Genomic DNA, 14595 nt, shown 5'->3' with positions numbered 1-14595 from the left:
TGAGATAAAGGAAATCTATCATTTGTTCAGGAGAAATGTTTTTAGATTCCCTTCTTATAAAAAGTAATTTGGGGGCGCCTGGGTGGCTCAGTGGATTAAGCCGCTGCCTTCGGCTCAGGTCATGATCTCAGTGTCCTGGGATCGAGCCCCGCATCGGGCTCTTTGCTTGGTGGGAGCCTGCTTCTCTCTCTCTCTCTGCCTGACTCTCCGCCTGCTTGTGATCTCTCTCTCTGTCAAATTAAAAAAAAAAAAAAGTAATTTGGCCTCTTCCCCCTATCCCAGATCCCTGAGACTTTCAAAGGATAAAGAAACCAATTTGGAGCTCTTTCAAAGGATTTATTTGCTACAGAATTGCTTGAGCCCACCCACATGATGAACTCAGGATTTCTGTGTTTAAAAGGATTTTGCTCACGGATTTATTTTTACAAGTGCTTCAACATTCAAAAAGTAATTCTTTTCGCCAGTATTTGGCATGTCTAGAAGAGGTTAGAAAAAGTTAGAATCTATAGAATTAGATGTCTAAAAATAGAAAAAAACCCGAACATTTTAAAATTCCTCATTTGAACAGGTCCTGAGTTGAAATCACATTCATCTGCATGAAGAACTGTTTTAGGTCAGAAACACTGTGTTTTGTAACTCCCGATCTTGATCTTAGATTTGACTGGTGAGGATTCCAGGCACTGCATGAAATGACAGGAGAGACGTATGATAGGAGAGACGTCTCTCCTGTCATTCAGTGCGCCAATTCCGGTATGTGTCCTACTTGGCCTGTAAAATTTTAAAAATATTTCTTAAACTTAAACCTCCGGTTCTCTGATGCCGATTGTCTTAATCTGATTCTCAATACTTTTTTAAACAAATAAACAAAAAATTTCCCTGCAAGATCACACATTTAAGTATTTGTTGCTTGTGGACAGAAACAGAGAAACCAAGTATGCATGTGAATTAACAATTCAGCAATGGAGCTGTGAATCTCTGGATGGCTGCATATGCTGCAAGAAAAGTCCCTCGCTGGCCCTGCACTTGCTGTGCACCAGAGCTGATCATCCCGGCAAGGTCAACCCGAAGAGGGTGTGAACCCCAGCAGCTGCTCGATGGGTTTAAACCGCCACTCATCTGCCTCCAGCTCTTCTACCAAACCAGCTAATTTTTCCATCCGAGCAACTTGCTGATCTGTAAAGAGTCAAGGAGGCAATATATAATACAACATATTTCCCATGAGGCAGTCACCAACCACCAACGTGATCATTGGTTTAAAAATAATTTCTTTTTTTTTTTTTAAAGATTTTATTTATTTATTTGACAGAGAGAGATCACAAGTAGGCAGAAAGGCAGGCAGAGAGAGAGAGAGGAGGAAGCAGGCTCCCTGCTGAGCAGAGAGCCCAATGCGGGACTCGATCCCCGGACGTGAGATCATGACCTGAGCCGAAGGCAGCGGCTTAACCCACTGAGCCACCCAGGTGCCCCTTAAAAATAATTTCTAAAAGGGGGCGCCTGGCTGGCTCAGTTGGTTGAGTGTCCAACTCTTGGTTTTGGCTGAGGTCATGATCTCAGGGTCATGAGATTGAGCCCCATGTTGGGCTCTGTGCTCAGCACAGAGTCTGCTTGAGATTCTTTCCCTCTCCCTATGCCCATCCCTTGGCTTATGCTCTCGAAAATTAATAAATAAAATCTAAAAAAAAAACCAAAAAAAACCATCTAAAAAAAAGTAACTTCTAGGTGTGCTTGGGTGGCTCAGTGGGTTAAACCTCTGCCTTCGGCTCAGGTCATGATCCTAGGATTGAGCAGGGAGCCTGCTTCCCCCTCTCTCTACCTGACTCTCTGCCTACTTGATCTCCTTCTCTCTGTCAAATAAATAAATAAAATCTTAAAAAAAAAAAAAAGTAACTTCTAGGAGGATTTTTCCCCCTTAATATTCAAGTGTTAGAGTCTTAATTCTATGCTAGTCAGAAGATTAAATCTTAAAAGAAAAAATAAAAAGTATCCTCCATGCCATAATGATTTGTGTACTAAAGTCCTAGAGTTCCAGGCAATTGCAGCTTTCCCTCCCACATTATGCCTTCAACGGAGAAATGGTCTGGTGGGAAAACATAGTGCTACCAGGATCTCAGAGGCAGACAGACCATAAAGTATTACCTATATACCTGAGGAATGAAGATGATGGTAACCAGTAGGGGACAACAACAAAAGGTTTCAGAAAGGGGAGGAAAAAGCAACACAAGAGGAGCAGGAAGCACTGCCTCTTTTAGAAAACTAAACCTTCTGACTTCAGCCTTGAGCCTCAAGGTGGACATTTTGTCTGGCTTAAGATCATAGAATGTTTTTGTCTACAGGTAATTTAGAAAGTTCACTTAAATAGCCTTGTTGAGTTCCAGGAGTTTTTGTCACAAAGCACACTGATCTTTCTGAATCATCCTTTCCCCACACCACCCCAACTTATTCTCACGGTTAATATACAAACACTCATGTGCTTACCATGTTTCACCTGTTTAAGTGTAGATGCCACTTGATAACTGAAAACGGATTCACAGAGGAATCTCTCAGAGCCATCTACAAACAGAAGAGGAAAAGTTTTAATGTGCTTGAAGGATTTGTGCTTGAAGGAATGTGCTTCTGATAAACCAGGTGAGCGTGCCTATTCTTTTCCCTGCTTTCACATTCAGGGTCCAGTTTTCAGTGTTTACAAAGAGGGCTTCTGTTTCATTGAGAACGAACAGTGCTCTGCTATAAAAGCTACTTCTTCTATACCTAGAATATTACAACAGTCCCTCTACTTGTTTCAGAGTTTAAAAATAATGTTTAAAAAAACAAAAATAAGAAACCTCAGTGTGATGTCCTGGTCAACAGTTCTCCCCTCCTAACCTGACAGTTTCTTAATGTTCTCTTATTCTGCATGTCAGGCAAACACTGACATCAGACACATTTGGCCACGTGGCTCCTGTGCTATCAAAATACAAAGGCACGTCAAAACTCTGAATCACTTTCATTCTGAAAAGTAAAGCTGAGGGGGAAAGAGCTGTTGTTGATTTTTAATATATCAAATTACATCACTATGACCATCACAAAGCACTGCTGGGAAATTTTATTCTGTAAACGCAAATTGTAACCTTGATTTTCCAACTGAACCAAAACACTGCAATTTGCATGGCGATAAGAGTATGGTGCAATTTCAGAACGTAGCATTGTACTGGTTCCAAGAACTGGCAACAAGAAGGTAGCTAATTCAGTCACAACAGCACTGGGAAGATGATTGTGAAACATCAGCTAGTTCATGTTCTTGTCAGACAAGGGCTGATATGGCAACATATACCCCATAAGATACAGAGCTCATATAGGAAAATGTGACTTTTAGAAACGTAGTAGTAACCATTTGGGGAAGGTGTCTTATTGCAAAAATCCTAAAACAAATGGAGGAAGAGGACACAGCTGTCTTTTTTTAGGTGGTAGTTCATGCCAGCACTACTAGGTGTCAAGCACTCACCCATCAATCATGGGCTGGCGTGTCAGCCAGCTATTAAGTGACAAGGAGATAGGAGTAACACTTTCTGGTTTCCTGCTGTGTTTCACACAAGGTTGACCTTATTTCAGAAGTCCTGGTTGTAGAAGTAAAGGAAACCTCATTTGAAATAGAGTCAGGAGGCCAGAAGGGGGAGCTCTCATGTCCTAACACTCCTGGTCAATCTCAGACTTCTAAGGTGCGGAGGCAAATTTTGCTTTCCCAGCAGGAAGAAGTCTTGTTATTTTGCTACCCAGCAGCACGAAGAAAGGGTTTTCTCCTTGCCGGCAACAACCCAGCCACTGAGAAACTGTCACTACTCAGCCAGTGAAAAGCCACTACACTTCACAAATGCCTAGTTTGTGCCAATGGCCTTTTTGTTTATAATATATAGTATCTCCCAACCCCCAATATATAGTCCTCTCCCAATCCTTTGTTCTCTGGACATGACTATGGTTTTGCCATTGCTTGCCTGGCCCCAGCTACAATTCCTTGCTACTGCTGAATAAACCCATTTTTGCTGGTAAAATAATGTAAGTTATTTTTAGGATGATGAGGGGTGCCTGGCTAGATTAGTTGGCAGAGCATGTGACTCTTGATCTTGGGGTCCTGAGTTCAAATCAATGTTGGGCCTAGAGAGTACTTAAAAAAAAAAAAAAAAGGGGCGGGGCACCTGGGTGGCTCAGTAGGTTGGGTGTCTGTCTTCGGCTTGGGTCATGGTCTTAGAGTCCTGGGATCAAGACCCATGTGAAGCCCCAAATTGGGTTCCCTGATCTGGCAGGGAGCCTGCTTCTTCCTCTCCTTCTGTCCCTTTCCACAGCTTGTGTGCTCTTGCTTGCTCTCTCTCAAATAAATAGAATCTTTTTTTTTTTTTTTTAAGATTTATTTATTTATTTGACAGACAGAAATCACAAGCAGGTAGAGAGGCAGGCAGAGAGAGAGGAGGAAGCAGGCTCCCCGCTGAGCAGAGAGCCCGATGAGGGGCTCGATCCCAGGACCCTGGGATCATGACCTGAGCCGAAGGCAGAGGCTTTTACCCACTGAGCCACCCAGGCGCCCCTGTGCAATATATTTTTTTAAACAACTTATTTTTTTATTTTAGAGAGAGAGAGAGAGAGAGCACAAGCAGGGGGAGTGGCAGACAGAGGGAGAATCAGGCTCCCTGCTGAGCAAGGAGCCCAACATGGGACTCGATCCCAGGACCCTGGACCCAAACCAAAGGCAGACATTTAATCGACTAAGCCACCCAGGCATTCTGTTTCTGTCCAACATTATATTCAAAATTAATTTAAAAAAGAAATGAAAATGTACTTATTTTCATATATATTATGTATTAATGTATGCACACAACATTATGTATTATTTCAAAATACTATTTCACAAATTGCTATACACCTTAGAAAGAGTGTTACATTCTTTAAATTCAACCTCTTTTCTATATATTGTACTATATGGTATATGATCTTATCCCCTCTTCCCTCCCCCATTCTTCTGGCTGAATGGAAGCCATTTGTAAGCAGATCATCTAAACTAAGCAAAAAACTTTGATTTTCAATTAATTCAGTTTTATACTGACTGTCCAGTTTACTATGTAAATATGCCACTGTTCATTACCCTATTCATACCCTTGCTTCAAGAGTCAAATTATTTAACTCAAGTTTTATTTTAGAAAGAGCAAAGCATAAAGAATTAGAGCCCACTTCTCAGTAGTTTGATCCTGAACTTTGGGATCTCATGCAAGGCAGTGGGGATTATGGGCTATAAGGATCAGGCCAGTATGTATTTGGAAGATTCTAGAAGTGCTACCTCCCACTTACATTTAATCACAGGTGCTATATTAGGATAAAATGCTTAAGTTATAACATTTGCATATTTCCCTTGGCAATGAACTTCAAAGCAAAAAGATGTAAGCTAATCTTTCAAAAAGGTACCTGCATATCACTTTACCACTGTATGCCTATGGAACACACTTCCACTGATTTGCAGCTCTGTACTAACCACAAAGTCACATCCTATTAGATGTGGTATCTGCACCAATCTAAAGCCTGGAATTTCTCTAGAGAGGAGTCAGCAGGGGCAATCTATCTTCTATTTAGAAATTGTAATCAAACCCTTTGTAAGACACCAAGCAACAATGCATCGCTTTCCTCTTACGAGACAAGCAAAGATTATTAAGTAGTGAAAAGTTCAGTAAGTTGCCCAAACCTAACATCATGCCAACTCCAATAAATAGGATGCTATCAAGTTTATTTAAAAGAATACTACCTCAAAAAAAAAAAATTACCTCACAGCAGGAAATAAGACAATATCAGATAATTTATGTTTTAGTAGCCTATGATACCACAAAAGTTCAGCTACTTCTGGGCTGGAAGGCAGTCTCTAATTTGCTCACTAAACTGGGGGAGGACAATCTTAGCCACGGGCTAAAAACTGCTGTACAGATCTTTGGTTTATGATGGAATTATATCCTGATAAACCCACCCTAAGCTAAAAATACCAAGTTGAAAATGCATTTAATATACCTAACCTACCAAACATCATAGCTTAGCCTAACCTACCTTCAACATGCTTGGAACACTTACATTAGCCTACAGTTGGGAAAAAAATCATCTAACACAAAGCCTATTTTATAATAAAGTGTTGAATATCTCGGGCACCTGGGTGGCTCAGTGGGTTAAAGCCTCTGCCTTCGGCTCAGGTCATGATCCCAGGGTTCTGAGATCGAGCCCCGCATCGGGCTCTGCTTGGCAAAGAGCCTGCTTCCTCCTCTCTCTCTCTCTGCCTGCCTCTCTGCCTATTTGTGATCTCTCTCTGTCAAATAAATAAATAAATAAAATCTTTAAAAAAATAATAAAGTATCAAATATCTCATGTAAATTATTGAATACTGTACTGAAAGCGAAAACCAGGAATGGTTGTATGAGTACCGAATGGTTGTAAGTGTATCGGTTGTTTACCCTGGTGATCATGTGGCTGAGAACTGTGGCTCCCTGTCCCTGCCCAGCATCCCAAGGGAGTACTGTACCAAATGTCGCTAGCTCAGGAAAAGATCAAAATTCAAAACTCAGTATGCTCTCTACTAAATGCATATGGCTTGTGCATTATGGTAAGGTCAAAAAAATCCCAAGTAGAAGCATTGGTAACCTGGGGGCTGTGTACACATTGCTTAAGTGAGGGTGTCTGTTAGAGACTGGATGCATGATAAAGTTAAGTCATAAATAATAAAGTACAGTACATTATCTGGGTTTCTTATCCTTAGACCTAGAAGGACGCAAGATCAAGTTGAACCTGTTAAGATTAAAAACAGTATCCAACCTTGGGGGCACCTGGGTGGCTCAGTGGGTTAAAGCCTCTGCCTTCGGCTCAGGTCATGGTCTCAGGGGCCTGGGATGGAGCCCCGCATCAGGCTCTCTGCTCAGCAGGGAGCCTGCTTGCTCCTCTCTCTCTGCCTGCTTGTGATCTCTGTCTGTCAAATAAATAAAATCTTTAAAAAAAATAAAAAATTAAAAATTAAAATAAAAACAGTATCCAACCTTGGATCCTGATTGCTTTTCTTCCTTACTCTGAAAAGGCAACTTTTCTTACTTTGCTTTCATAGCTGGTTAAAGTACTGTAAGAAAAATGGTCAGGTACATGTGCATTAGATTAACTGTATAACAGCATCACCTATAAACATGATAGAAGATGCTTCCAAATTTATCATCCTTATTAAATTTCATTTAGGAGTACTCCTTTTCAATTTAACATTCTTTTTTTAAAAAAAAGATTATTTATTTATTTATTTGACAGAGAGAAATCACAAGTAGATGGAGAGGCAGGCAGAGAGAGAGGGAAGCAGGCTCCCGCTGAGCAGAGAGCCTGACGCGGGACTCAATCCCAGGACCCTGAGATCATGACCTGAGCCGAAGGCAGCAGCTTAACCCACTGAGCCACCCAGGCACCCCCAATTTAACATTCTTGATTGACTAGGATAGTTCAGGGATTACCATCTCTAATTTTTCATAGTCTGTCCTTAAGTAGCTTTAAAATATAGCTAAAACTTTAAACCTAAGAAAGGGAATGAAAACTGTGCATTTTTAATTTAAACCTTATATAAATTCATCCTACAACAGAAAGCCAACACATTCCGCCATGAAACACACTGGGACGGAATAAAAATGGATAGAACTTGTTATAACATCAACATTCAGACTAACCTCAGTAGCCTTTCTTCTTTAATGTTTCTAAGTAATCTGGTGTATACAGATACAGAATGCTTATAGCTTTGAGACTAAGGAGTACCTCCTGTATTAAATTTCTCCTGTAGCTAGAATTTAAATGACTTCAATTTTAGAGTCCATTGTTAAATACTGATTCCTCTTCTGCTGCTATCAGACTCATGAAGCAATTTAAGTGCCTCCAACTTTTGATTTTTGTGGGCAAGTTCCTTAACACCAGGTCTCTGCTGCATAAACTGAAGTTGTATTTTTAGTGCCACATATGGTAAAGGCCCCAATTGTTCACTATGTCCAGAGTCAGTGATACAAACTCAAGTATTCAGTTAACACAACTGAAGAAAATGAAAAGGCAAAGACAGAAGTATGGACATCTCATTTTTATCACTGACTATACTACCTGATTGTCTATTCAATTGTGATTTGAACCAATTCTAGAGAGGCCTGTGGTCCCAGTCTTCCCATGTTTCTCTGTCACGAATGATTCTTCTGTTTGTCCTGGCTTAATTCAAAACTCATTCCACCTGATAAAAATGAATCAAGTTCACCCTAAAAAGCTGACTCCTAACTATAGTTTGTACCTTTCTCAGAGATTTCTGGATTGATTTTTAAATGTACTTACCAAAATTTGCAATTTAAAGCAAAAAAGATCAATATACACCTAAGCACAAAAGTGCTAGAATCAGGTAGACTTTGAATCCTTAATAGGTTCTTTGCTGACTTTTTTCAAAGCATGACAGTTTAATCCTTATGGACCAATTCTTCATGAGCATTCCCTGAATGTTAGTCAAAACACTCTGTGCTGCACCCTAGACCAATTCGGCATCTTTCAGATAGGCCAGAAATGTGCATTTTTAAATAAGCTCTTTTAAATAAGCTCTTTATACTCCCTATTAAGAGTTTACTGGTCTAGCTCCTAAAGTGACATGTATCCAATGAATTTCGGGTATCAATGCAGTGTTGTGCTTACAGCTTGTACTCTGATCTTGGCCAGCCAGTTTGCAAATGGGTGCTGAGTAAGATGGTGGATGATCTGATGCAAATCCAGCTCCAGTGCTAGGAAAACCACACAGCACTGTCCTGTAGTGAGCCAGGGGAGCCATCTTCTCATACAATAGTGGTGTAAATAGTTTTTATTTCCACTTAGAACCTATTTGATGAGGTTGATCTATCTGTAGATTAATTACATTAGAAAAAAATACATCAAACCTACTCATCATAGGGAGGCAGACTGGTGCCAGGATAAAGCACCAGGATAAAGCAAACTGGAACAGGAGGTCAAGAGAATTCCTGGTTCCAGTGCTGACTTTGTCTTTAATGTAGTCAAAGCACTTTAACTTTCCTGGGTCTCAGTAAGTCTAGATGACTTCCTTGATTTCCAAAGCCTTTTTCAGCTCCAAAATTATGAGTCTGGAGAAAGATTTGTGTTTCAAATAATATTTTGAAACGGGGACAAGAGATGAAATGTGGAGCTGAAATCAGGGCAAACTTGTCTCTAATCCACTTAATAGCTTCTTTACAATTAATATTCACTGCAGGTCAGAATCCAATTATTCAGCAAAAAGCAGCATGAGATCACCTTCTAACATCTCTCCAGCTCCTTTGGGGTAGGTGAAAAGGGCTTTCCGTGGTGGGGCAAGGTCTGAGACACTGAAACCAGATCCAGTGACAGAACTTCCACTGACCCCACCAGCTGAGGAGGATGATGAAGAGGCAGCCATTTCCTCTCTAGCAGAATTCTCACTTCACTACAGAGAAAGAAAAACAGCAATTGGCAAGTTTATGGAAGTGAGAGTGACAACAATTCATTCTAGCTGCCATAAAAATCAGCATACAGTTTAGTAAATAATTAGGTCCCCCTTTTCTACCCTCTCTGTTCCCACAATCTTTTACTGATGCCTCAGACAAAAATGTTTCTCAGGATTTTAAGTGAAATATGTTTATTCTGTGTTTCTACTTAAAACACTACTTCCTATCATTAGCAAACTGCTTGTATCACTTGGGATCAACTGTGGGTGATTTATGGGTTATGAAGGGGTGATATGGCAGTGCCAAGGTAACAGTGGACTGAGGAAATAAATTATGATAAAACAACATGCCTCATAGGACAGTTTGTCTTGGCTATATCCTGACAAAGCCATACCAAAAAATTCACTTATAAAATTTTCCAAATAAAATTCCAGAATAACATGGTGTTCTGTTCCCAAGGAAAGGGAATTGGTTAGGAAATACATATTTGTCCTTTCATGAAAAATGTTTTTTCCATCCAAATGTAATACCCAAATTGATCACTTGGTGGCATTCCCAAACTGGAAGAAAACGGCTCATGAAATGATCTTCGAATTCAAGGTTTATTAAGAATACAGCAGCTGAGTTTAACCCTATGTCATATCAAAAAATCAAAAAGCCCAAACACAAATGAGAAGATCTGTACTGAATACATGATTCCTTACAGAAGTTCATAACAAAAATATTATATTACACATTTACATAAGATTCTAAGACGTTTGTTTTCTAAAAAGAATGGTCTAGAGCTGTGCTAACAGAACTTCCTGCCATGATGGAAATGTTCTAACATTCTATTTCTGTGCTGTACAATATGGTAACCATTAACCTCATGTGGCTATTAGTGTGACTGAAGAACTGTGTTTTAATAAAAAAAAATTTTTTTTTAAGTAATCTCTACACCGATATGGGGCTTGAACTCACTACTCCGAGATCAATAGTCGCATGGTCTACCAACTGAACCAGCCAGGTGCCCTTGAAGAGCTGTATTTTAAATTTTATTTAATATATATATTTTTTAAAGATTTTATTTATTTATTTGACAGACAGAGATCACAAGTAGGCAGAGAGGCAGGCAGAGAGAGAGGGGGAAGCAGACTCCCTGCTGAGCAGAGAACCCCATGCAGGGCTCGATCCCAGGACCCCCGGATCATGACCTGAGCTGAAGGCAGAGGCTTTAACCCACTGAGCCACCCAGGCACCCCTTAAAATTTATTTATTATTAACTGAAATTGAAATACCCACATATGGCTAGTGGTTACTGTACTGGATAATATAACTCTAGTATTTAGACTAAAGAAATGACTTTATACTGAATAGTATGCTTTGAGATGGCTACTAGTTAATTTTATGTTACAGGAATTCTAGCTCAATTAAAAAAAGAAAGAGGGGTGCCTGGGTGGCTCAGTCATCAGGTGTCCGCCTTTGGCTCAGGTTATAATCCCTGGGTCCTGGGATAGAGCCTTGCCTCCGGCTCCTTGCTTGGGCGGGAAGCCTGCTTCTCCCTCTCCCACTCCCCCTCCTTGTGTTCCCTCTCTTGCTGTCTCTCTCTCTCAGTGTCAATTAAATAAATAAATAAAATCTTAAAAAAGAAAAAAGAAAAAGAAAAAATGACTTTAAAAGGATTTAAAAAATGAATTTCCCTCTTTATCGGCCACCAAGAATTTTAGCTGATTTTTTCTTCTTTTGCTAGTTGCAAAATAAAGACATTTGTTACCAAAGTTGGAACTTATGAAAAAATAGAAAAAGTGAAGGAATGCTATGCAGATATAAATCCTATATATACATAATCCAGTTTCCTAGCAAGAAAAATCCTATACTGCACATTTCCGAAATGCCGGCTGTTCTGTTTCCTCAGTTTTGTGATGAGGATTTAAGGCTGTCAGGGAAGCAGAGTTTGATTTCTGATTTCATTATATGTCCATAAGTAATATGATTAAAACTGAAGTGAGATATGGGAACAGTAAAGCAAATGTTTTAAGTAGAATGTCAGCCTATTTAAAAATACAAACTAATTTAAGGACATTGTCGATCTTGCTATTAGATTACCTTTTCTTTTTTCTCTGAGTTCTTTAACTTTCAACTAATATGCATAGAGACAACTTTTCAAGTTGGATTTATATCCAATCCTTTGGGCAACACTAGCTTAAAATATACTTTGACAGGTTCTTAAATGCTTTTTAAAACAGAACTTAAGCAGTAATGGACCTGGTCTAAATTTCTAAGTTTAAGTTTCTAAAATTAAAAACAAACAAACAAACAAACAAACAAAATTTCTAAGTGGATTCTTGCTGGGATTCAAAGTATATAGGTGATTTAGCCAGGCACGGAGGTACTCAGTCTTATTTCCCATCAGTTCAGAGCAGAACCTACTATGAATTGTTTATATATCTCACCTAAGACTTAAAATTCTAATCTTTTTCCTACACCTTGATAAATGCTCTATTCAGTTGCAAATGCAAGGGATACATTATATTTTGAAATCAGTTGCTCAGCAGAGCTCCCTAGGGACTGCCAGAGTCAGGACAGCTTCAAAGGCTGGACACAGTGTGACTTCTAAACTGGGTATAAATCAAAGGAATTCCCTTTCATCCCATTTTCTTTCAAACTCAGAACTACTATCATTCAATACACAAAACAGCCAGGGCTGAAAACTGGAGTGGGTAATTAGCACAAAGCTACAGTTACATAAATAAGCAGTTTACTGCTGAGGTAGAATAATACACTTCAGTAATTTCTAGCGTTAAAGATTTAAGTTGAGTTTTGCATGCTATCAGTAGATGGGAAAAGGAGATAAAGTGAAATTAACAATAAACCCTGCTTTGCAACTGCTTTATGAAGGCAGGCATTCTGATCATGAGAACCAAACGTAATGCTTGGCCTATTCTAAGTAGTTGCTGATTTAAATAAATGTTTGCTAAATGAATTAAAAACATTTCACAGGAACCACAAAATTCCTTAAAGGTCATCAAATCAAATTCTCTCATTTTATAGATGACCAAACAGAACCGAGCTTTAGAAACATTAGCATACATGCTGTGATATTCTTCAAGCTATGGCTTTGTGGGCATGTATCATGTGCCAAGGGAGAGAGGTAAAACAGCATAGAGGTTAGAGTTCAGACTCTGAAGCTTCTTGGTCTGGGTTCATGTTGTGGTTTGGCTATTTAGCTTGCTGTATGACTCTGGACAATTCACTTAACCTTCCCGCTCCTCAGTTGCCTCATCTCCAAAATAGGGATAATAGTATTTCCCTCATAATGGTGTCACAAAGGTTAATATAACTAAAGCATTGAAAATAGTTACAGGCCTAGTAAACAATGATATCAGCTATCCAAAATTAGTAATGGTTATTTACTCCTCAATCTTTTTTTTCCCCCCTCTGCAGATTCCAGTTTTTCATCCACAGTATGTTCCAACACACTGATGTGGAAAATTTCAGTTCTCTCCATTTGACAGAATCGGCATGCTCCTAGAGGGGAAAGATCTGTTCAGGAAGAGGGGAAATGCCCCCCATTAATGCACTTCACACTTTCATTTTAAGGTTCCTGCGTTTAGGAAGGATTCTTTGATCTAGGAAAGGGGGAACAGGTTGTCTTTCTACCCTGGAGGCCTAGCACAGAACCTGGATGAGAATGTTTCATGAGCGAATACCCAAATGAAAGAACTAATGGCTCAGCAAAGGTTACATGTCCGGGACAGAGAAGTGGGGTGTCCTGAGGGCTGGTCCACTATTGGCTTTTTTTCCTTCCACATTCTGCAGATCTAAAGTATTAACACAAGTCTCCCACACAACAGGTTGCCGGGCTCAGTAAAATTCTGCTTTATGAGTACATAGTCATGATGCAATAGTCTGGGGTTGGGGCCTCTAAGGTAAAGGAGTCTACGGGCAGCTGAGATCCCCATAGAAGAGCAATGCTACTTTGCGGGTCCAGAGCATGGCTGTTTCCACAGTGACAGGTTGATCAAACATTTACTTCGCCCACGACAGGATGACCTCGTATTCATAAACATTGCTTTTTATAGGATATATGCCTATTTTCTTTTCTTTTCTTTTTTTTTTTTTTTAAGATTTTATCTACTTATTTGACTGAGAGAGAGATCACAAGTACGCAGAGAGGCAGGCGGGGGCGGGGGGAGCAGAAGCAGGCTCCCCGTCCCCGCCGAGCAGAGAGCCCCATGCGGGCCCCATCCCAGGACCCCGAGATCAGGACCCAGGATGAAGGTGGAGGCTTAACCCACTAAGCCAACCAGGCGCCCTATGCCTATTTTCTTAAAAAGAATCTTCACTTTAGAAGTCTCCTTATGTGGGTGCCTGGGTGGCTCAGTGGGTTAACCCTCTGTGTTCCGCTCAGGCCATGATCCCAGGATCTTGGGATCAAGCCCCGCATCAGGCTCGTTGCTCAGCGGGGAGCCTGCTTCCTCCTCTCTCTCTGCCTGCCTCTCTAGCTACTTGTGATCTCTGTCTTTCTGTCAAATAAACAAAATCTTAAAAAAAAAAAAAGAAGAAGAAGAAGTCTCCATATGAAGAAGACGCAGAAGGAAGTACTCTGGCGCAATGGCAAATTATTACAAGCAATCGTTAAATTCCATCATCAACAAATCATTGCACTTGAGCAGCTTGACCACCACCCAAACGAAAGCAACAGCTAAAACCAGGTGGGGGGGTCAGAAAGGGGCTGGAAAGGGGAGGAGCAAAATGCCAGCGGTTTCCAAACTAACTCCAAAGCTCGCTTCCTCCCCCGTCCCCCGCGTTGGTCTCCAGGGGGCGACGCCACTGGCACTGCCTCACTGCGCAGGCGCCAGCCCTCCGCCCGCATGCGCACCCGGTCCGGCGCGGCCTGAGGAAATTTCCTCATACTCCCTCTGCAGCAGGCTCCAGTTTCTCCTCCTATCTTCTCCATTTTACTAGTCCCTGCAGGTAGGATCCCAGGGATCTACTCCCTTCCACTAAGCTCCCAGGGGTCCCTGAGTCCTCGGCCACTTACCTCAGCGGATTTGGCACTTTCCCCTACAGCCCCGCCCCCAGGGCCAGCCAGAGCGGCCGTCTTTACAACGACGAGGACGGCGGCGTGCGCGCGCCCGGGCGGAGGGAACCAGTG

General features: G+C 40.8%; 2 protein-coding genes across 2 annotated transcripts in view; one reads left to right on the top strand and one right to left on the bottom strand.

The window, feature by feature from the left end:
- Positions 1 to 315: 315 nt before the first annotated feature.
- ANAPC16 (anaphase promoting complex subunit 16) lies at positions 316 to 14591 on the bottom strand. Its single transcript, XM_044239740.1, has 4 exons — positions 14482 to 14591; positions 9289 to 9457; positions 2476 to 2550; positions 316 to 1173 (listed from the first exon to the last, which is right to left on the bottom strand). Exons 2-4 carry the CDS (start codon positions 9428 to 9430, stop codon positions 1058 to 1060), a joined length of 333 nt encoding a protein of 110 aa, XP_044095675.1. The 5' UTR covers positions 9431 to 9457; positions 14482 to 14591; the 3' UTR covers positions 316 to 1057.
- Positions 14297 to 14595, top strand: part of ASCC1 (activating signal cointegrator 1 complex subunit 1) — a 109866-nt gene continuing 109567 nt past the window's right edge. The window contains exon 1 of the mRNA XM_044239737.1: positions 14297 to 14414. The gene's annotated coding sequence lies outside the window, so the exon portion shown is untranslated. The remainder of the gene's footprint in view (positions 14415 to 14595) is intronic.

The sequence above is a fragment of the Neovison vison genome, chromosome 2, assembly GCF_020171115.1.
Source record: "Neovison vison isolate M4711 chromosome 2, ASM_NN_V1, whole genome shotgun sequence".
Taxonomy (NCBI): domain Eukaryota; kingdom Metazoa; phylum Chordata; class Mammalia; order Carnivora; family Mustelidae; genus Neogale; species Neogale vison.
The sequence above is the reverse complement of the archived record's forward strand: the minus strand, read 5'-3'. Positions and strand labels throughout refer to the sequence as shown.

Excerpts from the sequence above, each read along its gene's own strand:
- ANAPC16 (XM_044239740.1), bottom strand. The coding sequence starts at position 9,430 with ATGGCTGCCTCTTCATCATCCTCCTCAGCTGGTGGGGTCAGTGGAAGT. Across the intron at positions 2,551-9,288 it reads AGCTGGAGAGATGTTAGAAG|ATGGCTCTGAGAGATTCCTC; the intron begins GTGATCTCATGC and ends TTCTGTTTGTAG. Across the intron at positions 1,174-2,475 it reads ACTTAAACAGGTGAAACATG|ATCAGCAAGTTGCTCGGATG; the intron begins GTAAGCACATGA and ends GACTCTTTACAG.